The 24,668-nt window shown below is 42.8% G+C and overlaps 1 protein-coding gene across 6 annotated transcripts in view; it reads right to left on the bottom strand.

Annotated features, from left to right (window-relative positions):
- The window catches only part of CPQ (carboxypeptidase Q), a 402,483-nt gene that overhangs the window by 138,368 nt on the left and 239,447 nt on the right, over positions 1–24,668 (bottom strand). For 5 of the 6 annotated variants that reach the window (XM_049103891.1, XM_049103890.1, XM_035708500.2 and 2 more), the window contains exon 5: positions 5,209–5,320. In XM_049103891.1, coding sequence (XP_048959848.1) covers positions 5,209–5,320 — 112 coding nt within the window. Of the gene's footprint in view, positions 1–1,038; positions 1,380–5,208; positions 5,321–24,668 lie in introns of those variants that run through there. The other variant, XM_035708501.1, reaches the window with a different exon arrangement.

The raw sequence follows: 24,668 nt of genomic DNA, 5'->3' as shown, positions 1-24,668 counted from the left end.
ACGGGTGGGAGGTTCATACCCTCGGGGGCTGGGGCGCCTGGGAGGCCCCTTCCACCGGGACGGGGTGGGTCGGGCCCGGCCCGCGGCCAGCTCTGCCGCTTAGGGCTCCTCGGTGGAAAGCTGCCCGTCTCCCCCGCTCGGTCGCTCTGGGTGGGCTGCCTGGACTTGGCCAAGGGAGGCTTGACTGGGGAGAAGGAAACCCTCTCTCTGGACGGGCCTCCCTCGGACCTGTGACGACAGGTGGCTGTGTGCCCTGGGTCCTCCTCCTCCTTCCTGCCTCTGCCCCGTTGGCCCTGTTGCCACCATGCTCGTGATAACGGCAACGCCAGAAATCTGTCTTTTGGCACTTGAGGTGGGTTTCTATTTCTCTTGATGACTGAAATGACACCTTCTTATTATATAAAAAAAAAGTTATATAAAACTATTACATAAAAAGTGCACGCTTCCTGCAATTTTGCAAACCCTCTCTTCCCCTGCAATCCCCAGATTGTTACTGGCGACAACTTTCTCCTCATTTTTAATGATGTGCAAGACCGGAGGCTCTATGGTCTGCTGGGGATTACTCACGTGCCCCCTGCACTTCAGGAATTCGTATTCATCTTTACAAAAGGAAGCTTGAATATCACCTTTGTGAAGATGCCCTGACCCAGCCACACCTCCTGGTCCCCCCGCCCTCGCCAGGTGCGCAGAGTCATTTGTACACACTTCAGTTAAAGCACTTAAAACAGTTCCGTGGCAGTTGTCGAATTCAATGTCTCTCCCCCTTCAAGGACCATGTCTTGTTCCTCTTTGGTACAAGACGTCGGGCACACGGACACGCAACCCAGCGCACGGCAAGAATCGGCTGAGTGGACGAGTAAAGCGCTATTGAAATAAGACATTTCTCTAACACATAGACTCCGAGTCCTAAAATAATCACAATCAGGACGCTCGCGCTTGCATTTCTCTAACGAGATGTTTCGCTTAAAGTCCACATTTCAACAGCTAAGTGGTGCTCTGGATTCTGATTCTCTTCTCCCCTTTGTCTGGGCCTGAAAACTCAAAATTCTAACTTCACTGAAAATGATAAAGCTGGAAGAATTTTGAGATGGATGGTGGTTTATTTTTCAAGTGCCAGACGAACATTCTGAAGCATAGCATCTTTGGCCGTGGGCTTTGTTCGTGGACACCAGAACATTCCAGGAAATGACATTTCAAATAAACAGATTCGAGCCCAGCAAAGCACAAACACAAAGAAGTATTCAACAGCATTTCACAGCAAATAGCCTTCTGTTGACAGCTACTCAGGAATGACGGATTATATTTGCAAAACTCCAGTATCTCTTCTGTTAGATTAATTGAATATAGTTTTAGCTGATGGCCTGGGCTAAAGAGGGAATCTATAAGAAGAGAACAAAGGAGAAGGGCTCAGAAGGATGACTCTCAGGACTATATTCCTAAATATCAGAAATCCTCGCTGGACCAACACTTCAAGTTCATAAGCCCCACGGAGGGACTTTGCCGGGCTGCATGACATATCATCCAAGGAACATCAGCCAAAAGGAGTCACTTTTCTCAGAAAAAAAAAAAAATGATTGCCACGGAGCTTTCATATATCACCACTTAAGCAGTCTGGGCTTATTAATATAATTAAGTAATATAATTATGAGCCTATTTCCCAAAGTCGTATCTCTTGTTCAAGTAGATCAGTGATTTTTTTTTATAAATTTGTTTTTTATTGGTGTTCACTTTGCCAACATATAGAATAACACCCAGTGCTCATCCCATCAAACAGAACTCATATGTCACACGTTAGACCCGGTTCCTCACATTAAAACACGGAGGCAATCTACAAATCGAAATCTACCACTTAATTTTAACTGTAGAATCAAAGAGTAAGATTTAATAGGGACAATCACAGTAAGATTTAATGGGTACAGTCTCCAATGAGGTAGAGAGTGGAGACCGGGCAGGTGACCTACGCTGGAACTGGAGGCAGGAAGTGGAGAAATTCAGATTCCTGGGAATTTAGCACGCAAGTAGAAAACAGGTGAAGGGATCACTGGATGTCCTTCACACACGAGACGGCAACTTGAATAGTAAAGAGAAAGCATATTCCATACACAGCGGGCGGACCTAGAGTTACATCACGTAACTACCATATAAGTGAGGAAGCAGTGTGATGACTAATGGGAATGGGGTAAAAAAACGTACCCGGTACTGCCAGAGTCAGGCTTAGGAAACAACACAAGTTGACGTTTGTTGAGTTCTTGGGTTGGGTCAGCCGCTGCTCTAAGTACGTTATATGAACAGACTAATTTTCAAAGCAATTCTGTGAGATTGGAGCTATTATTGTCCCAATCTCACAGATTAGAAAACTGAGGCACAGAGAGGCAAAGGCCACATGCTTAGTAAGATGCGGGGCTGAGATAGGAACTCAGGCGTCTGGCTCCAGAGCCCGCTGCCTCTTAACACCCACTCAAAAAAAAATGGAACTCCAAAAAAAAAAAAAAAAAATAGAACTCCTTGGGGTGCTTTGGTGGCTCAGCCCGTTGAGCATCCAGTTCTCGGTCTCAGCTCAGGTCATGGTCTCAGGGTCATGAGGTGGAGCCCAAGCGTCGGGCTCCGCGCTCAACAGGGGTTCTGCTTGAAAGTCTGTCCCTCTCCCCGTTCTGTCTCCCTCCATCCTTCTCCCCGCTTGCTCGCTCTCTGAAACAAATAATAAATCTTCAAAAAAAAAAAAAAAAAAGGAACTATTACTCTCTGTTTCAGAGTTTTATTCATATGTTTACATAGGATTTCCAGAAAACTCTAGGAAAGGCAAGTCCTGAATTGAAGGAGACTGGTTTCTAGCTATCAAAAGCAGCAGAAGTCAGTGCTGGAAAAGATACTCAATTCCCCTTTGCGTGCTGTTATTTCATCTATGCAATTGAATCCAACTCAATTAACGGTGACTTAGGGTCCCATGCTGAGCACCACAAAAGCCCAGAGAAGGCATCACCTTTATTCCCATCCAGGGCAGATAAAATACTCTGGAAGCTTACAGTTAAAAGAGATGAAGAGGGAAAAAAAAAAGAGAGAGAGAGAGAGAGAGAGAGATGAAGAGAAAGAAGACCAGAGAGTTAAAATGACCTGCCCAAGGCCAAAAAGAGTAGTTGAGTCACAGAGGGACACAAGCTCCAGTTCAGAGGGGCCCGGTTCTCTTGTCGCTCCACCACTCTTTCTAATCAAGTTGGCCAAACACCTCAAAATTAATCTCCTAAATGCATATCTGGGCCCTGTAAGGAAGAAAATGTTTAATATCTGCCTGTCTCGTGTCTGGAACCCAGAATGAAGATAAAGACAGAACAGATCACAAGGGGGGCATTTTTAAGGGAAGGGGGAGAGGATTCAAATGTAGGGTTTCCCAGATCTTCTCTGAAGGGATGTATGTTTGGGGCTTTTATTTGCTGGACAATTCACCTCTTTCAAACCTTCCCCAGTTCTAAAAACAGACCTTGAAATTACGTGTTTGTTGGCACCTATGTGAGCAGGTGCGTCTGTATGTTCCGACTCTATCCTAAGAGTCCTAAGAAGAGAGGATGCTCTTTAAGTCTCCGGGTATGCCCAGCTCTTACAAACTGCCTTCACACAGGATGTGTTCAGCTTGGGAGCGATGTTAAAAGTTTAGGTACCTTTCCAATTGGTTTGTTTTCTTTCCCCTCAAAATGGCCCTGTATCAGGTCTTTTAGTGATTTTTTTTTTTTTATTAGATCGTGTTAGCAGACCACTTTTATGCATTCCCCTACCACCACCCCCGACCTGCCAAAGGACATTTGGCAATGCCTGGAGACATTTTTGGTCGTTACAGCTCGAGGAGGATGGTGCTTATTGGCATCCAGTAGATAGAGGCCAGGGGTGCTGCTAAACATCCTGCGTGAGACAGGCCCCACAACACAGAATTACGTGGCCCCCAACGTCAGCAGCATCAAGGTTAAGAGACGCTGGCCTATTTAAAGGTAAAACAATGCACATTCATCTTTCTATCTCGCCACTTTTAAAACACAACTAAAACATAAATCAAAATGTGGGAAATATCAGAAAGGGAGACAGAACATGAGCGACTCCTAACTCTGGGAAACGAACAAGGGGTTGCAGAAAGGGAGGTGGGCGGGGGGAGGGGGCGACTGGGTGACGGGCACTGAGGGGGGCACTTGACGGGATGAGCACTGGGTGTTATGCTATATGTTGGCAAATAGAACTCCAATAAAAAATAAATTAATAAAAATAAACACAGGTATTTGAAAAAAAAATGCTACACCAAAGATTTGCTGCAAGCAAGACCGTTTCAGCAATCTATTGTTAATCCGCCAATTATTTAAGGGGCTTATTTACGGGATTGGAAGGGTTCATTAAACACTAGAAGAAATGGATGCGTTTAAACATTTATGTTTAAGTCAGCAATGGAGAGTCTTCTCCAAAGAGGATGTTCTCGTGTTTACTCTGTCTGAGGCGGAGGCATCCCAGTTACGACAGAAAACATTCTGCTGACGAGGCATTTTACAGCCACCCCTGCCCTGACTCAGATGCGGGGCTCTTACTTCAGATTGTTTCATTATTTCTAACCTCACTCAAAATCGGACCAGCGCACAGAGAGGAAATGCATGTTTTTGTTCACAGAGAGGGTCACCAAACGCTGCTTTCACCATCGGCTTTTTCTCTTTAGGCCTGTCCATCTTCCTCATGTCTAGGTTTCCCTGGAAGTTCCAATTCTGCAGCCTGGATTCCTTGTTGTGGCTCAAGGAATCATCCCTTCGGTTCTGTGCCCCTCTCCTTGACTTTTGCCCCTGAAAGACGGCTGCGTGAGGTTAGCTCAACAGCCTGACAGTGTCAAGATGAACAAGGAGAAGGAGGCAGGGGGAGCTGCTGACTTGTCTTTGCACTTGGTCATGGCTTTCTTACATGGTCTTAGCCGATGTGGTTCCGTTTGCTACAGTTTTGTTTGCTTGCTCCTTCTCCCTAGGGCTGATTACGTCTGAAGCTTTGGCTGTCTGGCGCACACTTGAATAAAATGTCTTTAAGGGGACAAAATTCTTCTTTTCTTGGAATCAACTGACAAAAAAACACAGACCTCAGGAGGGTCTTGGAACATATCACGGTAATTTATCTGTTTAGTATTTTCTGTGTTGAGTTAAACATGTCACTGCTAGAGATCCCCACACATTGGTTAACGACTTTCTAAATATTTACCAAGATCTTTAATAAGCGAGAGTGCTTCCCATGATATAAAGGCTCCACCGCCATCATCCATGGCACCCTGCCCAACGTCCCAGCTGTCCAGATGTCCACTGACCAGAACAACCTAGAACAAATAATAAAAAGAGGAAAAAAATAAAACTAAGCAGAAATGCCATCAAAGAGGAAGCATTCACAGTCATTCCAAATACAGATATGAGGCTTTTGTATTTTCTTTTCGATCTTTACGTCTTAAAAGATCTGTGTCATTACCAGCAGAAAACCTGGTGGAAGGCATTACAGGAGGGGTGGCAGGCCCTCCAATAGCAATAAAAGTCCTCACCTTGTACTTCTCTTTATTGGTATAGCTTTGAATACTAAAGTAAAACCGTTTGTTACTGACCCAATGTTCGACAATTTTATTATATGGCTTAAAACATAAACGACATAAAATGGAGCTCAAAGCTTCAGCCATATTCTCAGCTGTCTCGCATTCTAGCAGACACATGTTGGATTGAGTTCAAATGGAAACATGCGAAGAATAATTAATTTTAAAAATGATTATGCTTTGTGTATTATAAATTATTCTGATGTTGAACAAATAAATATACTGGAGCCACTAACAAGAGTCTAATCAAAGAACTTCTTAAAAGTTCAATCTATATTAGTGTTAAGTAAGTCTACAGGTTATATTATACATTTTAAGTCACCATAGGTTTAATTTTTTTTCAAGAATCATTAGTAATTTTCCCCAGGAAAATGTAAAACATATTTCAACAAAACTTTATTTTGTGAAAGCATTTTAAAGGAGGCAAGTAGGGGATCCCTGGGTGGCGCAGCGGTTTGGCGCCTGCCTTTGGCCCAGGGCGCGATCCTGGAGACCCGGGATCGAATCCCACGTCAGGCTCCCGGTGCATGGAGCCTGCTTCTCCCTCTGTCTATGTCTCTGCCTCTCTGTCTCTCTCTGTGACTATCATAAATAAACAAAAACTTAAAAAAAAAATTAAAGGAGGCAAGTAAAATGATGCCCAGTTAATGGGATATCCATACAGAAAAATTGTATCTTGACCTCTGTTGCATACAATCTACAATGTCAAATCAGCTGAATTACAAATCTAAATAAAGATGTCAGAGGAAAGTACAGAACAGCTTTGTCAACTTGGTAGGCAAAGATTTCTTAAACTGAACACAAAAAGCACAAAACATAGAAGAAAAAATAAATTGAACTTTCGAAAAATGAGGAATATCTATCTATTCATCAAAAGATTCCATTGCAGGAGCGAAAAGGCAACCCACAGAGGAGAAGATATTTATAATACATACACATAGCAAAGGAACTATACCCAGATTATATAAAGAATTATATATCAAATATATATATATCAATATATATCAAATAAATATATATATCAAATAAATAAATATATATTATATATAATAAATATAGATATATACCAAATAAAGAGAAAGGCAACTGCTAAAAACATGCGCAAAACACTTGAACAGACAACTCACAAAAATAGATACACGAATACTAATAATCATACAAAAGGGTACTTGGCTTTGCTATCATCAAGGAAATGTAAAGTAATCCACATTCAATACACATCCACCAAAATAACTAGAATAAAAAAGGCAGAAAATGTTGAATACTGGTGAAGAGATGGAGCAACTAGAAGCCACCGCCGGTGCGGTGCCAGTGCTGACAGCCACTCCAGAAAACTGGCTTATCTACTAAATCTGAACGTACACACACCTATGCCCCAACACCTCCACTCATATATTTCCAACAGGAGTGTACATATATGTATATTTTCACCAAAAGAGATGTACTAGAATGTTCAGAGTATTCAGAAGGCCCCCCAAAGCCTTTGCAGAAGGAAACTATTTAAATGCCTGTTAACAGCAGAATGAGTAAGTTGCCTTGTATCGCTCGATGGAACACTACACAGCAGTACGAACGCACAAACGCAGCACGTGATCGATGGCGATGAATCTCATGAGCATCATGAAAAATGAAAGAAGCCAGACACAAACTAGTATATCATGTATAATTCCGCATATATAAAATATAAAAATTATCAAAACAGGAGAATGGTTCCCCAAGATGAGAAGGGTTGGTGACACGAGGCGGGGCCAAGGGAGGCTTGGTCACATACTGCTTGGTGAGCTGGGGACCAGGTGCTCAGTTTGTAAAGACGCTTACCTTGTTACACACTTGGGGTCTGTGCGCGTTCTCTGAGGATATTACATAGGGACTGATGTCCATGCCCAGCCCGGAGCGAGCAAGCCAAAGTTGAACCAAGCTTCTTGATCAATGAAATAGAAATGCCCCCATGACTTCAGGGAAGCAGGATTTGGGTTCTGAAATACCAGGGTGACCCCTTGTGCTGCCTGCTTCCCTGGAGCTCCACTGACTCTGTCTACACACACACACACACACACACACACACACACACACGGCCTACATGACCTCACTGTAGTCACAAACAAGTACAACGCCTTGTAACTAACAGGGCTAACAAATGGCCACGTAATGAACCCAAATGGATTGTTTCTAAGGAAATAAAAAGAAAGAAGAAGAAGAAAGAAAAAAAAAAACATGTTGCAATAGCAGGAAATTCTGATTCAGAAACTGGTGTAATCCTGTGTGGGATGAACAAGCCACTTAGTCAATGTTCTCACCATCCTCAAAGCCATTTTCCCAGTGAAGTTAGAGTCCCAGTGAATTAAGAGCATCAAAATGTGTTTTGATGATGTTTTGTTTCCCAGTTAGCAGTAAGAGCAACTAACTCGAGGCAGCTATTATTTTATCCTTCAGAATAATTGAGGTTATTTTATCATCACGCATCTTTATGTTTTCTAAAACGCCTCCATTAGCCCACCCAGAATTATTACTTAAATAAATAATTAAAAGATGGGGGAAAGTGGTTTTGAACGATAGGAAACTAAACGATATCCCAGAACGTATGGCCTTTAGCACAGTGCTAGAGAAGAATGCTCACAAACCACTTACATTATGAGAGCTGGTTTTAATATTTTTTTAATCAGAAAATGTACTGGGGGCCACCGTGGGATAGTAGTTACAATTGTGATACGAAAACGAGGTCCCGGCAATTCGGGAGCACGTTCACTGACTTGAGTTCTCCCAAGCAGAAGGGCTCTCCCGGCCTGGGAGGATGGGAGCCCACAAGGCCTCCCTCCGAGTGGCAGCTTCGCAGGGGACGCGGCCGGAGTCCCCGAGCCCTGGGTCGGGTCGGGCAGGAGCGGCCACCACTTGCACTGCACCTGGGTATGATTTAGGAGAACAAGATAAGAACAGACTACCCGGAGACATAGAAAGCCCCAGCCCGTGAAGAAGAATCACCCGGTCAGAGAGGAAAACCCACAGGCCCTTCAGCACCTGTGCTGCGAGGCGGGACCATGGGCCGTAGTGGCCTAGGGGACACCGCCTCTCTAGGCGGCTGTCCAGGGCCTGGGGCAGGAGGCACCACGGCCCCCACCCTCCACCGTCCTTTCTACGACCGCGTCTTCCAAACACAGGGAGGGAGGCACAGGGAAAGGGCCATGGGCCTGCAGCCTGACACAGCGGCCTGGCCGGGGTGGGGGGGTGGACGGCAAGGTCACCGGCTGAGGCCAACAGGCAGCCTGGCCATGCGCCCGGCCCCCCACGAGACAGCAGCCCCAAGGGCCCCCAGTCCTGGAGCGCTGCGTGGGGACCCGGCACGTCACAGCTGCTGACTCACCAGTGGGCACCTGCTCCTCCCAAAGGACATGGGGACACAGGGACACGGGGACACAGGGACACGGGGACACGGGGGCACCAGCCGGCCTCGCGCGAGCACAGACTTCGAGGACTCGCTAACACGAGATGCTAGAGAAGGATGTCACAGCTCCAGACTCACCGCGTGCGTCTCTTTGACAGCTTGTGCTGAGTTTCTGTCGTAGGTCGGACACAGAAATGGGGAAAATAACTACGCATCCTATCTTCACGGAGTGACCGTTCTGGTAGGGGAGATGGACAAGACACGACTATCACACCAGGGCCATTGTAAGTGCGATTGAGGAAAACAAGGCAAAGAAAGAAAGCAGAGAGTGGCGGTGGCCGTGGGGCGACAGTCAGTGGGATTCCTCAGCCTGTGCCCCCCTCGCAGTGAGAGAAATCGGGATAATCTACAAAATCATGGGATCCCTGGGTGGCTCAGCGGTTTGGCGCCTGCCTTTGGCCCAGGGCGCGATCCCGGAGACTCGGGATTGAATCCCACATCAGGCTCCCGGTGCATGGAGCCTGCTTCTCCCTCTGCCTGTGTCTCTGCCTCTCTCTCTCTCTCTCTCTCTGTGTGACTATCATGGATAATGAATAAAATTAAAAAAAAAATCTACAAAATCATAACTTCTTTAAGGCCCATCGGAGACCATAGATTGTGATTCAGCCAGAGGAGCCGAATTCCAGAGGCTGAGAGCTCATCCAGGAGAGATGGGCCACACAAATTGCTCAGCCTTTTGCGGTGATGGGAGGGAGAGGGGACCGTGACAATGGGCAGAGGTGACAGGCCCAGGCAGTCATGAAGATAACTAACATGTTAACAGGTTCTGAAAAGGTGACTGTGGGTTAACTTGAGAGCTCAGCACCCGTGGGAAGCTCCCAGGGAAGGTGCTAGCCACCCAACTTTCCAGATCCTTCTCATGGGCTTCCATCAGGTGCTCACAAGGAATGCTGGGAGCACAGGAGTGCACACGATGACCAGATGCTGCCGGGAGGCAGGCGCCAAATAGAAGCTGTTCTGGGCCCTGCTCTCCTGGAAGCAGAAGTCACCTGCCCCCTGGGGTCCTGCAGGGCAGAGGTCGGTGGCTAAGGAGAAGGGGCAGAAAATCACACCCCCGCCCCCCCCGCACTGACAGTAGGAAAGACGCATATGTCTCTGGGGAGGTCAGGAAAGCTGCTCAGGCCCATGGTCCCACGCTGTGTAAATGGACTTCTCCTCCCACAGGCCGGGGCGGTGGGGCAGGCTACTCACTCGCAGGCCCGAGCGGGGCTCCCACAGTGGGGGTGGGGGGCAGGCGGAGTTTTGAGAAAGCTCCCCTGCTGACCTCAGGCACACAGTCCCCCATGCCTGAGGGGCCAGGCGGGAGAACCAGGAAGCATCCTCCAGCAGCCCAGCCCCTACAGTCACTGAACACAGTAGCAGCACCCCAGGAGCAGGGGAGCACCAAAGGTGAGAGGAGAAGCAAGGAAATCCAGCCCAGGCTTAGCTATGAAAGACGGACTCAACCACCCTCCTCTGATTGGCTTGACAGAAGAGGCATCATCATTGTTGGACCCACATACCATTTGCCCCAGGCTCTCCTGTTCTCTTACATATGATATCCAGCATCCAATCAAAATTATGACATAGAAAATAAGCAAGAGGGACACGTGGGGGCTCAGTGGTTGGCACCTGCCTTTGGCTCAGGGCATGACCCTGAGGTCCTGGGATTGAGTCCCATATCGGGCTCCCTGCATGGAGCCTGCTTCTCCCTCTGCCTGTGTCTCTCATGAATAAATAAATAAAACCTTCTTAAAAAAAAAAAAGAAAGAAAAGCAAGAAACAAAATGATCCACTGTCAGGAAACACAGTATTCAATATGATACTATAGACCCAAATACAACCTGGATATTTAAAATATCAGACAGGGACTTTAAAATAATTATGATTAATTTGTGAAAAATCGAGTGGAAAAGATGGGGAATTTCATCAGAGGGATGGAAACTGTATTTAAAAAGTCAAATGGAAATGAAAAATATAATTATTTATAGGTGGATTACTCAAATGAAGTTAAGAATTAGAATTTATGTAAGAAAAAATATCTTCATGTCTTTAGGGGAGGGGGAAGAGTTCTTAAACAAGATATAAAAATGCAAAGCGTGAAGAAAAGATGCATAAAGTCAACTATAAAAAAATGAAGACTTTGGTTTATCAAGAGAAATCATAGAATGAGAGGAATTCCTACAAGTTGCAAGAAGATATTTATAACCCATATAACCAAAAAGTGGTTTATGTTCAAAATATATAAAGAATTCCTAATATTCAACCAGAAAAGATGAGCAACCCAATAGTCAAATGGAAAAAAGACATAAACAGGCATTTCACAGAAAGGAAACTATGAATGGACACTAAGCATTTGAAAAGATGAACACCCTCATTATTTGTCAAGGAAACGGAAATTAAATCCTCAATAAAGTGCCACTCTGTACCACCCTAGCTGGAAAAAAAATTTTAAATCCGACAATATGAAGTCCTGGTAAGGATGCTGAGCAAAAGGAGTTCTCATCCACTGCAGGTAGGAGCAGAAAATTGTTAAAACTATTTAGAAAACTATTAATTATACTCTTCTAGTTGAGCATATGTGTGTCTCACAACCCAACAACTGCACTTTAGGTGTATATATTAGAGGAATTGCAGCACTTGAGTTCTCGGAGGTGTGGGTGAAAATGGTCATATTGACGCCATCACAAGGTCTCAAATTGGAACCAAGCCAAATGTCCATCAACAGTAGAATGGATAAAAATTGTAGCACAGTCCTATAATGAAATATAAAGTAGTAAAACTGACCTACAGCTACATCTATCAATGGAAGTGAATCTCAAAACGAAAATACGGAAACAAAGCAAAAACGAAAAGGGAAATCACAAAAGAAATGGAAGAGTATGATTCCATTCTGTAAATTTCAAAATTTGGCTGAACTAAAGAATATAATCTTCAGCAATGTGTACACAGACCGTAAAATCATGAAGAAAAGCAAAGTAATGGTAAACCAAAAATGAGGATAGTTTTCATCTATCAGATAAAAGATGGGAGTTGGGGCAGAGCGGAGGAGATGGTCAGAGAGGGGCGTATGCAGATGAGTCAAGGGGGTTTCGAAGGCACCGGCAATGTTCTTCCTCTGAAACGGAGGGGTGAGAACACGTGTAATCCTTTCATTACCCTTCTCTCCGCTGCACCCACATGTTGAAGTCTTTTGCAAGTGTGCCGTATGGAACACCAGCAAGAGTCATCCCAGATGGACCTCTGAAGGCATGGGGCTCGGAAGTTCTTGTAAGGGAGTTCAAAGGAACATTACAGGTCAGATATATCTCATCCTAATTCCATTGTTGCAAAAAAAAAAAAAAAAAAAGGAAAATATCTATATTTTACAATCATAATCTTGATTCTAAAACCTGAAAAAGATCGAATCCCCCTTAAGACCAACTAGAGATCAAAGATAAATGTAAAAATCGTAAATACTTGTATTGAAAGCTATGATAACAATGGCTCAATGGTCTCCAAATGCCCACGGTAAATGGAAGTTAGGCATAAAGCAGATATGCTAAGGGACACTATGGGCTCATACTTATCTCCTTGGCATGCTTAGTTTTTAACATTCTGCATTTTAAATTGTGATTTCTCTATTTTCCTAAACCTGACCGAGTTCTTGTTGATTGATCTTTAATAAAGAAGATGCCCACTTAGCTTTGAAGTATGCTTCATTTTACAAAGGTCTTGCTCAATCAAAAACCAGAAGGACAATTACTCAGTGTTTCTGTGTTTTGATTTTGTGAAGTTTTGCTTTGCCTGCAGCTGCTTCATTCTCTGGGTCTCCTTTTATTTAGCATATCTTAAGAGGTAGCGGGAGGAGCATCAGGGTTGCAAAGTTCATGGCCTAGAGCATTTCCAGACACAGGAAATCCCCAATCCAATTTTCAACAACAAAAATCATTAGATAGTTGAAAAATATGACCTACAAAAAAAAGAAAAAGGTAGGAAAAAACTTCTCATTATTTGGCCTTAAAGAAGCAGCCAAGATGTGATCTAATAATGGGCTTCAGCCATGACAGGCCCATCTGTGGAGGGTATGAGCAGCAAAAGACGCAGCAAGGGAACCAGTTCTGGGCTGTGGCAGTGACCGTGACGGTCATACAAATGATCAAGAATTTTCTGATAGAAGGCTTTTATAGAACTCTAAAAAAGGGCTAACAGGGGGGAAAGCTATGGAAAATTTCATTCCTGGGAGGGTTTCTAAAATAAGACACATTCTTCCATGGAAAGCTAAATGAGAAGAGATAAAATCTTTCAAGGTTCCATCTAGTCCAATATTCCATGTCAGTTCTCAGGAATTCTTCTTCTATCGTAACCACTTTAAAGGGGGAAACTGTCCTTTGAAAAGTCTCCATAACCTCAATGGACTTTTCCCTGAGCATCTCCTAGAAACTTTGGCTGCCAAGATCTTCCCACAATTCAGGATCTAAACACAGGTGGGCAGGCACTTCTCGAGAAATCCATGTTTTTGTAACCCCCGTCAGATACAAAGCCTTGGCTTCCAGAGGACAGTTGCGGAGTGTATTGTGCTATTGCCCAACACGGACCAAAGGGACCGTGTTTGAACAAATACTGTCCTCCCCAGTGAGCAGCCTAGGTGGTCTACGGAATAAAGCTAGGCTTCTGACACGCAGGGTGGGTTCAGAGGCAACACAGCAAACATCTGAGCTCCTTTTGAATTAATTTATATTCAAGCTTTGTTTGGTGAAACTGTTGGCTGTTGATCGCGTGCAGGATACAGACTTCTTTCACAAGAAAATGAACCACCTCTTCAAATGCTCACCCCTCACCACAGCTACGCCTGAAAGGAGCTGTTTCCACTCCTTGAGGGCCCTCCTTACACGTGCAGGCAGCAGATCGGCTTCAGAAAGGAAAGACTGCCTGTACCTGGCTGAAGAGTCTGAGCACATTGCTCATACCTGAGGACAAGACAAGAGGGGCCTAATTCAACTGCGGCTCAAGAAAACAAGCCTTAGGTAGATTTATGACCGTGATGGCAGCACACTTGGAAGAAATGGCTGAAATTGGCTCAAGATTGACTTGTGGATCAGACACAGCAGAGAGCGTCTATGGAAGGAAATCATTCTGATTAAATGAAGCTAAGTGGGGTTCATCCAGAAGTCATGACCGGCTGCAACTGGAGATGATAATCTTTTAAGTGAAAGGACCATGTTCCTGAATCCCTGCTCCTTTGGCCTAAGCAACCCCAGGATATGTGGTCTCACTTGAGAGGATGGGAGCTGTCGAAGGTTGAGTGACGATACCGGGTTGGACAGGAAATGTCAAAGGATGCAAGGGAGATAGAGTCTAGGCAACTTCTCTCTCGGTAGTGATCACGTTTCCCGCGGTCAAATTCAACTATGGTACCGGGCACAGCTCTAACGTCTCTATTCTGATGGCCATTCACTTACCGCTGAGTTCTAGGCTTTTGTTAGACGTGGTGCATAGGGTTAGAAAATAAAAAACAGAAGCATTTGCTACTTTGGTGCTTTACATGTTTTCACTATTCAGTTGAGACAAGCTAATAGAGGTATCACCCGTCTATCACTATAGAAAGTGGGGTCCAAGGTGCTGCCTACCAAAAAAGGAAAGGGAGGGAGGGAGGGAGGGAGGGACGGACCCTAACCCTAACCCTAACCCTAACCCTAACCCTGACAGATGAGAAGGCAAAAAAGGCTTCTGCAAAGAAGCTTCGGCAAAGACAGAGGAAGAAAAGAGCACGTAAACCCAGGTCAAGATGTGAACCAAGGCTTACTCCTGGTTGCGGAGGCTCACGTGACCAAATTAGGAGAAATCACTGCATCACGTCCTGATGTCATCACGGGGGTTGCCAAGACTAGACAAATGGAGCGTGGGAAGGAGGCTCAGATAAGTACTAACCTGCCATGGTCGCCTGCGTATTCTAACAGTTGCCTAAATTATTTCTACCTCGAACATCCACGTTATTGTGTTGGCTCTTGCCTGCCAAGACCTGGACCAGGTAATGGGGGGTCAGAAGTCAACCATCCCACGTCCCAAGACTTCAGCAGTGGACTTTAGGGCAGCTGCACGTCCCTAAGGATGTAAACACTTGAAGGCAACTTTAGCTTTGACATATAAATTATAGCTTAAATAACAGTCAAGGGATGCCCGGGGGGCTCAGCAGTGGAGGGTCTGCCTTTAGCTCAGGGTGTGACCCCGGGGTCCCGGGATCAAGTTCCCTGCATGGAGCCTGCTTCTCCCTCTGCCTGTGTCTCTGCCTCTCTCTGTGTCTCTCAGGAATAAATACATAAAATCTAATCTTTAAAAGATAATAAGATAAAAGAGTCAAATAATGTCACAGATACCCTATTACTAATAGAGGACTTTTCAACGATCTTATTTTTAGCTTTAGGACAGGGTGTTGAGAAACCACGCTTACTTTGAAAGATTCCCTGTCTGTAGAGGCAGCAAGCTAACTGTTCAAACACAGTGCTTCTGGGTCTTTACTCTTCTCATCATATTTGAGTCACGTACCCTCAGCCAGATCATTTTAGTTAATAATCTCTGTGTTCAGACTCTAGGAACATGCCCAATTTCCACTGGTATACATGGTTTTAGGTGGGGGGGAAATACTGAACGTTTTATTTTCTTGTAAATACCTTTGTGCAAAAGAATACCTTTTTGCCCATTAACCCTGATGCAGTCTTATTTTTTATTGGAATTTTCATGTTCAGAAAAAAAAAAAACAGAGTAGTTTTCTTAACTGGAAATGTTATGAGAGCCAGAGAAAAGTGTATGTTGTGTATGTTTACCCAAAAGGAAAAACTCTTCCTTTTCATTTAAAATATAATAGATTGAAAGTCAACTTCACTATTCACAGTCAAATAACACATGTATATGAAAAAGAGAAGTAATCATTTTCATCTCACAAGACTCGAAAGTCACTGAAGGCCAAAAAGTTCATTAACCTCATAATGTTTATGCACCATGAATCAAAACAAATAGTCTGAAAGTGATTTCTTCTTGGTCCAAACTAACTCAAAACGTGGTTATGCTCTGCACAGCATAGGAAATTATCCTTTGCCCTCTTAAAAGGGAACTTCAAGGATAAGGAGTAGAAGCAGCCTCATGTCAAAATGTTTGGTAACTGCAGACCTGGAGGACAGAGAGGGATAAAAATGGGCCCGAGGGACTCAGAGCTCACAAGGAACGACTATTAAAAAAACAAAACAAAGCAAACCCCGTAATGAGAATACAAGGTGATTTTCAGAGCATAACAGAGACCACAAAGGATAATGAACGCTATAGCATTTTCTCTCCAAAACACAATTAATTGAAATGAAAGAACATCATGATAAAAGAATTCTCAATGCATATTGTGACATTATTGTTGCACTGCAGACTTAGATTTTTTTAATGTCAACACTTATAAGGTTACCCGTGTTCTCCTAAATATTTTGACTTGTCATGAGATTATATTCTCATCAATTACATGTTGGTTGTAGCCATGTGCTTGGAATAATTAATCATATATCTTGGGAAAGGAAAGAAGGAAAGGAAAGGAGAAAGAAAGGGGGAGGGAGGGAGGAAAGGGGACTCTTTCCCCTTAATTGTGCATTTTCTAAAGAAGCAAAAATACTAATAAAAACAAACGTTTACTAACTTAACTTCTATTTTATCAGCACAAACAGTATATTTTAACAGACTATAAAACTAGAGCAAGATTAAAAGAAATACAAAGTATGGTTCTCATCAAATTATACTCGTTATAAGTATTAGGACTTGTTTACATTAAGTCAGCCCTGGTCCAATCGCACACAATATTTCCTTCAATACCTTAGAGACATACTCCCCAATTTTAAGATGATAAAACTATAGGATGAATCATCAATATGTTGGACCAAATAAGCGAGGCTCTGAAATACCATCTTGAAGCAGAAATGATAACTTCTAGCCAACAAGATAATTCAGCGGGGATAAATATGAACGTGTACACTGCACTGCGAGATGGTGGGCCGATGGCCGCTCAACTGGGAATAATCAGAAAACTCAGGTGGTCTAAGCATAGTGAGTGAACAGTGTGTCTCAGCTATGGAAATTATTAATAAAATTGTAGAATCTGTTGACAGAAATATGAATTCTTATTGTGTGAAGTAAGAGTCCCACTTTAATTAATCAAATACTTTTTTCTTCCCTTTTTCTTTTTCTTTCTTTCTTTCTTTTTTTTTTTTTTTTGTCACCGAGATACCTACAGAGACCTTCCAGAAAACAGCCTGTGGTTGGAGAGGCGCTGTCAGGATTTTACAGTGTCTGGAAATAGCATTGTTTGAAGAGCAACTGCATGTTACCCTGGAAAAGAGAGGACTTCTAGGGGCTGGACACTTCATCTGTAGGAGAAGTGAACTTGCTCAGAAGGCATAACCAGGCCAGCAGGCAGAGGGTATGCAGGTAGATTTCAGCTCAGTAGAAGAATAAATCTAAGCCGTTCAACAAGGGAACAGGAGTCTGCAGCGGAGTAAGCTCTGCAGTGCTCAAGCAGAAGGAACATCTGTCAGGCAAAGAACGGATACCTGACCCGAGGTGGGAGTGAGCCAGACACACGATGTCCAAAAGCACCATTAGCTCTCACGATCCTCAAGGACAAATGGGCTTATCTTGGCCACTATTCAGTGAGAATTGTTAATGACTTCTTGTGATACCAGTATTTTTTCTCCTATAAACTTCTATTACAATGTTTTTCCTTCAATTGACACCAGAATAAAATTTTAAACTTGTATTACTAGTTAATATTTATCATTATACTAAAAAGAACTTTCTGTGACTTAAAATTTGCCTTCTCGAATTGGGCCCGTGCTGCATCAACTGCCACTGGAGCCTAGGGGCATACTGTGGGAGGCGTAATAATTACAATCACCGTCAGTATCAACCTTTAGGGGTGGACTCCACAGCTTGCAGTTTCCTTGGGTAATCCATGATGGATTGTCATGTCTTCATCTGTGTAAATGTTCTCAAAGTTATCTTTATTTTTTGTATCTATGGGTGGAAAATTCAGTGAGTTCATCATCCCCGTACGTACTTCCCTTTATCTGCCCTAAGAGTACCTTCTCCAGTACATAATAGATAGAAATCATGACTTTGTAGACATTTCTAACAATTTTTTTCTTTGTAGAGTGAAGACGGCAACACCCATTATAATTGTCTCATCATGCCATTTTGATGGTTTCTTTTGAACGCTCCCCAATTCCATTGGATTTTGGAGCTGTAACAATCCAACTAAGGATATGTACATAGGTAACATGATTTTTTTTGTGTGCTACATAGAAACTATAACAGCCTTTCTTTTTTTTTTAATTTTTATTTATTTATGATAGAGAGAGAGAGAGAGAGAGAGAAAGAGAGGCAGAGACATAGGCAGAGGGAGAAGCAGGCTCCATGCACTGGGAGCCCGACGTGGGATTCGATCCCGGGTCTCCAGGATCACGCCCTGGGCCAAAGGCAGGCGCTAAACCGCTGCGCCACCCAGGGATCCCTATAACAGCCTTTCTGATATTTCCCAGAATTTGCTTATTTTCCTTAATTGCATAGAAAAACAAAAGCTAGGAAACCTACGATGATTCTGGATTCCTTTTCAGCCTCCTACACTAGAATGACCTTAGGAAATTATGGCCAATGGTTTGTTTTTACACAGAGAAGTGATCTGCCCAACTGGCAGGGCCCAAAAACAGAACTCAGGGCTTCCCACTCAGAGCTAAGGGTCATTTCCATTCTATCCCTCCACCTGCTTCATAAAAAAACAATGCAGAAACGACTTTTGATTGCTTTTCTCTGATGTATTACCTTTTACTTGACCATGCTGAAAATGAATCTGCTACTTTTTGCCCACACATAGTCTAAAGAGTTTTTTCAATAATTTATCTCTATGAGCTTGACACGGGCAAGTTATTTAACCTCTCTAAGCCGTGTTTCTCTATCTGTAAGGTGGGAATATTTAACACAAACCCGACTTTAAAATGTGTTGTGAGAATGAAATGAGATGATGTGATACCTTCATCACTGTCATAGTCACTGGGCACAAAGCGTGCACAAAGCGTGGACTCCTTCCACGATGGCCATTGTGGTAGCGGTTACACCATGATAACTTTAAGATAACCTCAAACACTGTAAGTGGTTCTCTCTAGGAAAGACTCATTTGGGGGGTTGGAGAGTATAGTAGACTGTACACACTGCTTTAGCAGGCACAGGTTTAGGGGACTATGGGCTGCTAGCTCGAGTTAAAGGGAGCATCAATCACAAGCACATGTTATTTAGAAATATGACAAATATTCTAAAAATGTTGTTTGGTGAGTCTAATTTAAAACAGCATGAACTTACCCTATTTGAAAACATTTGTACACCACGAAATAGCTAAGTTACATTTTCATTTCAATAATAGGTTGCAAAGGGAAAAAAAGTTACAGCTCAAGCAATCACAAAACACACAGCTTTCCCTAAATAACTCTGCAGTTACTAGGTAACCAGGTAGTGCCGGTGAAAATGAATTCAGGTATTTGAACTAACGCTTCCCATGCGCCTGAGGTGAGTTTTGTCCAGGCAACGGCTAATCTAATGAATGATCCCACTGTCAATTGCTTTTCTAGAGCTGGCAAGACTGGCCACAAAGGCTCTCTCCATAGGAGGACCTGGAACAAAGGGAGAGAGTCCAGAACAGAGTCTCAGACAACACATCAAAGTCTGGCATGTTTCATGTAAAAATGAGAAGCTTAAGCCAGGAAGAAAAAAAAAGCATATCCTGACATCACATTAGAACATAATCTCTGTGGAGAAGTTATGAAGATCGTCAGGAATAGGGAGTGGATGATAAAGGGCAGATATCAATTTTATGCTGTTGTAGACAAATTTAAGTGTAGCATTGTTTAAAGATCAAGGGAAAAAGTAAATGGCCTGTCAAACAGTGCTGTTTCATCTCTTTCAAGTCTACACTCTTAACAATTGATGAATTTTAAGTCCCTCTTTTCCTTCCGGAAACCTCAATAAGGTAGGGCATGTTTCAATCTTGTCTTTGCCCTCTTCTTGCAAGAGTAGTTAACAATCACGGGCTTTAGAGGCAGACAGGCCAGGATTTGAAGTCTACTTCTCCCACTTACGAGGAACTTTCAGCAAGCTGCTTGGGTTCTCCGGGCTTCCATTTCCATGCGTCTAAAAATGGACGTTAACAACTGCCAATAGTGTTGATATTGGCAATAACAACAGTTGCAAGGAAAGGACGTAATGCGTTGCCTGGCACCCAATGAATGCTCAGTCTATCTAGTTTCCTAATCCATCTTAGCATTTATTTATATGCTTTATTGTCATCAGAAAACCCAATTTATATGGTATCATTCTTAGAAAAAGTGGCTCTCTTGGTTGGTAATTCACCAAAGAATCCAGTCCCTGGTGGCAGTAGGCTGGGAAGAGGAGATAGGTGCAGAAAAGCCTCCCATACCTACTCGTGCACTTCTACTGGGGAGAAGGAAGGAACATGCCTCCCATCCTCACGCCTCAGCTGAGAAATATCATAATCTCTCCTAATGGCAGAGATCTTTTTATTTCCTTCACACATATTTCTCACAAGACTTGAAATTCAATAGAGAATCAATAAATCAACTTGGATTTGTTTCTGTTTAATAATAAAACGATTCAGAATCAAGCTAGTTCAGTCCCTTAAAAAAAAATATTAGTTTTTGTGATCAATGCACAATTAAAACAAATTTCTACTTAATTGCTTTGACCTTTACAATTCTAATCACATAAACCCATTAAAGAAGTTTACTCTCAACTACTGTATAATGTAACTCCCTTTCTCTCAGTGAGGAGTGTAAACAATGAGTACATTAAAGAAAGATTAACTTTTAATGCATGTTTCGAAGGTCAGAACTATACAGAGCTATGGACAAAAAATTAGAACCGGAAATAAGTAAAGCTTAAAAGTTAATTATGGGACTTGTGATCAACAGGGTACAGCAAATTCACACTTTCATGCACCTGGTCTGTTCAAACATGTGGCAATTAGAGATGAGTTATAAAAAGTGAAAAACTAAAAGTCTGTAGTTTGACTTCTAGAAAACAGATAAACATCTCTGTGGACTAGAAATGGATTAGAATCACAAGGCAGTGAGTGGGTCTAAAGTCCCCCTGACTTTAGATCTAGGAGCCAGCACTGACTTCTGGGCATTCTGTTCCTATAGGCAGAGAACCTAAAATTGCTTCACTGGAGATAGGGGGACCTACGCCAAGTTAACTGTGTGAAAGCAAGCAAGAGGGGTTGGGCTTGTGGGAGAAAGCTGAAAACAAACAGAAAAAACATGCCAAAAGGTATAGCTTTAGAAAAAGTCTGAGCCTATGGAGGAGATACCGACAAAGACATGATCAGAACCAGGCATTGAATCAAGCCACCCACTGGCTTTGTAACAGAATATGTGATCCTCGTTATCACCATTGGCAAGAGTGGCTGATACAACATAATAAAACCTGGTTCTGGACTGGCAGCGTTGCAGGCCAGGTGAAAGCAATCACAAAACCTCCAGAGAGAGAACAGTGAGCCCAAAGGGAAGGAACACAATACAAACAATAATACAGATTGAATTTTAAACCATCCTACTCAAAGTGAGTCAGCAAACCCAAATTCCAAAACATATGAAGTACCGTGCTAAAAATGTCACCAAAATCAACAATAAAAATGCCATTCTATATTAAATTAATTTTATGGAAAAACTATATAACAATTTTTTAAAATTATGCTTAGGGTGATCAAAGGACTAATTTTCTAGGGAAAAAAAATTACCAAAACTGACTCAAGAAGAAATAAGAAAGCCTGAAAATCTCAATAAACACTAAGAAATTCAATCAGGAATCAGAAAGTAGTCTCTGCACACACACACACACACACACACACACACATCTCCAGACTCAAGAGATTTTTACAGGTAAATTTTACTCAATATGAAGGAATAGAAAATCTTCAAACTAAGCCAACTCATTTATCAAGGTATTATCTTGGGACCAAAACAAGACAAGGGTAGCACAATAAAGTAAATTACAGACCAATCTTATTAATGAATGCAAGGCAAAATGATTAAACAAATTATTAAACATGGTGCAAAACTTCCTCCACTCTCAACAGATAAAATCAGAAAACAGACAATAAAGGTAAAAAATGGGCTTATGATTTCAATCTACAGAATGCATTATCATAAGGTGAATTTGTCATTCTTGAAAAAGCAAACATAAAAACAAACCATATCCAGTGTTCGGCCCAAAATGTGAAATATAAGTTAGCGATTCTCTACGAGAAAATAAAACCCACAACCACCCTGGTTATACATATGGAGGCTTCTGTGGATTTGTCCATGCAGGCACGGCATTTGGAATGATCAATTCCAGCTTGTTCCCTACAGATTAAACAATAACGTTGAGCAGAAAATGAGCACACAGATTCATTTACTCCTGCTTCACTACCCGTGGTTGTAAAGCTTAATGGCACTGCACCCTAGCACCATAATTTATTTATTTTTACTTTATATATTCACATTATCGCACTATCAGTGAAATAGTCAACAACCTGAAAACCAAAATAAAGGAAATAAAACAGAAATACAGGACTGTCTTCCATTTTGCCTTCTGTATCCAACAGGCCTTGAAGCAATAAGCACCTGCCCTGCCCACGGGCTTCTCCTTAGGAAAATAGCCTCAGGAATTCTTTCTGCACAGTTTTGTTATGGCTCGTGCCATGTATGTCAAAAGAAATGAGCTCTGCTTCCATGGTTACAAATAATTATTTAAAAAATCAGCTCTAAAGTCAAACTAATATAGATAATCAGACATGAGAGCAGCTCACCTTTGACCTGGCTTGGCTCCAAAACCAACTCAAAAAGGGTGAGTTGCACTGGATGGCAAGAAGTTAGGGACCTACAGAGAAGGGGACAGGGGAGTGTTGAGGAGGAGGAAAATTTTGCTCTACCATTCAAGGTTCTTCTGGCTGGTCTAAGAATTGCCTTGTATAAGATGGATTAAGAGGGGAAAAAAAGCACAATTACATATAGTCAGGGGATCCATATAAACATGAAAGGTTCCAAAGACAGCAGGCAAAATCAGGTATAAATGTTTTTCTGAACTAAGGAGAAGGGGGTAGGGGTCTGGGACTTCAAAGGGAAGGAAAGCTATTCACAGGAAGATAAAAAAGTGAGTGCTTGGTAAACAAATGTCTGCTGGGCCACTTGAAAAAATGAGACGTAAGGAGGAATTTGAACAAACAGACTGCTAAATTTCTCCCTGTCTATGACCCCCGGTTCCTGTTATAATACAGTTGTTTACGGTGATAGCTCGTTTCATGGAGCAGGTCCTCCGAATCCTTTTAGGTAGTTAGGGAGAGTGTCTCCCTGTGTCTTTTGGGCCTTGATTGTTTTCAGCTCAAAATAACCTGTATGCTCTGGTGGCACACCTTGGGGTGATTTGTTCTTAATCCCTACAGGAGGGAGGGGTTTTCTGTACCTCTTAGAACTCATCTTCATTCTCCGTTAAGCCTATTCTATGATGTAGTCTTAAAAGAATAGGGAATATTACTATACAGCTAAAAAGCAAATCATGTACCTGCCATCCTCATGTCCTTGTACACTTGCAGTAGGTCACCATACCCCGCCCAGTCTGTGTTCTGCGACTGTCTATCTATCCATCCTTAGACAAATATATTTGGCAAGCGCTATACCAGCATATATATTCTAGAGAAACCTGTTAAACCTTATTTACATGGTGTTTCCCATGCCTTCAGCAAGCATTTGTCGACCCGCTATGTGTGAGATGCCGCACCATGGATGTGCTGGGAATAGAGCAAGAAGTTTGACGAAGTCTTTGTTCTTCTGAACTTACATTCGAGGTGGAAGACAGGCGATGACCACGTAAACAAAGAGAACTCCAGACAGTGACATACACTGGGAGAAAATAAAATCCAGCCACGTGTCAGAGAGTGGTAAGGGGCTCAGTGGCCAGCAAAAGGCGTCTCCAAGAAAGGAAGGTTTGTGCTGGAACCTGAATGGTAAGAGCTGGCCAGGTGAAGACGCGGGAGACAGAACCCCGGCCAAGGGGAAGAGCTGCCACAAGACCCCCGGTCAGCAAGAGTGGGCGCTTAAGCCTTCCTTCACAATAACCTGAGCGCATTAAGCAGAGAACAATCAGGAAACTGCACTTAGGAAATAACCTAGGGGGCCAGAAATATTGGTTTGATTTGAATGTAGGAATGACGACGGCAGGCTGATGTGGGAAACCAAAGAAATTACCAAATGCTCATAAACAGATCCATCTGGAAATGATGATAATAATTCCCTTTCAAGTAGTAAAATGCAACACATTATATCTAGAAGTCCCCGGAAAGATTTAATGTAGTAAACTAAAATGTGAATTTTTCTAGAATGACTTTTCTGATCGTGGAGAGTCATCGAACAATTTTGCTTTGGAAACGAAAGTCATGCAAATATATAATTGCCATAGAAGTCCTGTGGAAGGGAACCTGAAGGTAAGGATCTTTTTTTGTTTTCTGTTTTTTGAAAAAATAATCTACATACCAGGAAAAATTGGGGAAGAGAACACCGATGATGGGATCCAATGGAAGAGGAAGGAGTTGGATAACCAGGCCAAATAGGCAAAGAT

Source organism: Canis lupus, chromosome 29, assembly GCF_003254725.2.
Source record: "Canis lupus dingo isolate Sandy chromosome 29, ASM325472v2, whole genome shotgun sequence".
Classification (NCBI taxonomy): domain Eukaryota; kingdom Metazoa; phylum Chordata; class Mammalia; order Carnivora; family Canidae; genus Canis; species Canis lupus.
The sequence above is the reverse complement of the archived record's forward strand: the minus strand, read 5'-3'. Positions and strand labels throughout refer to the sequence as shown.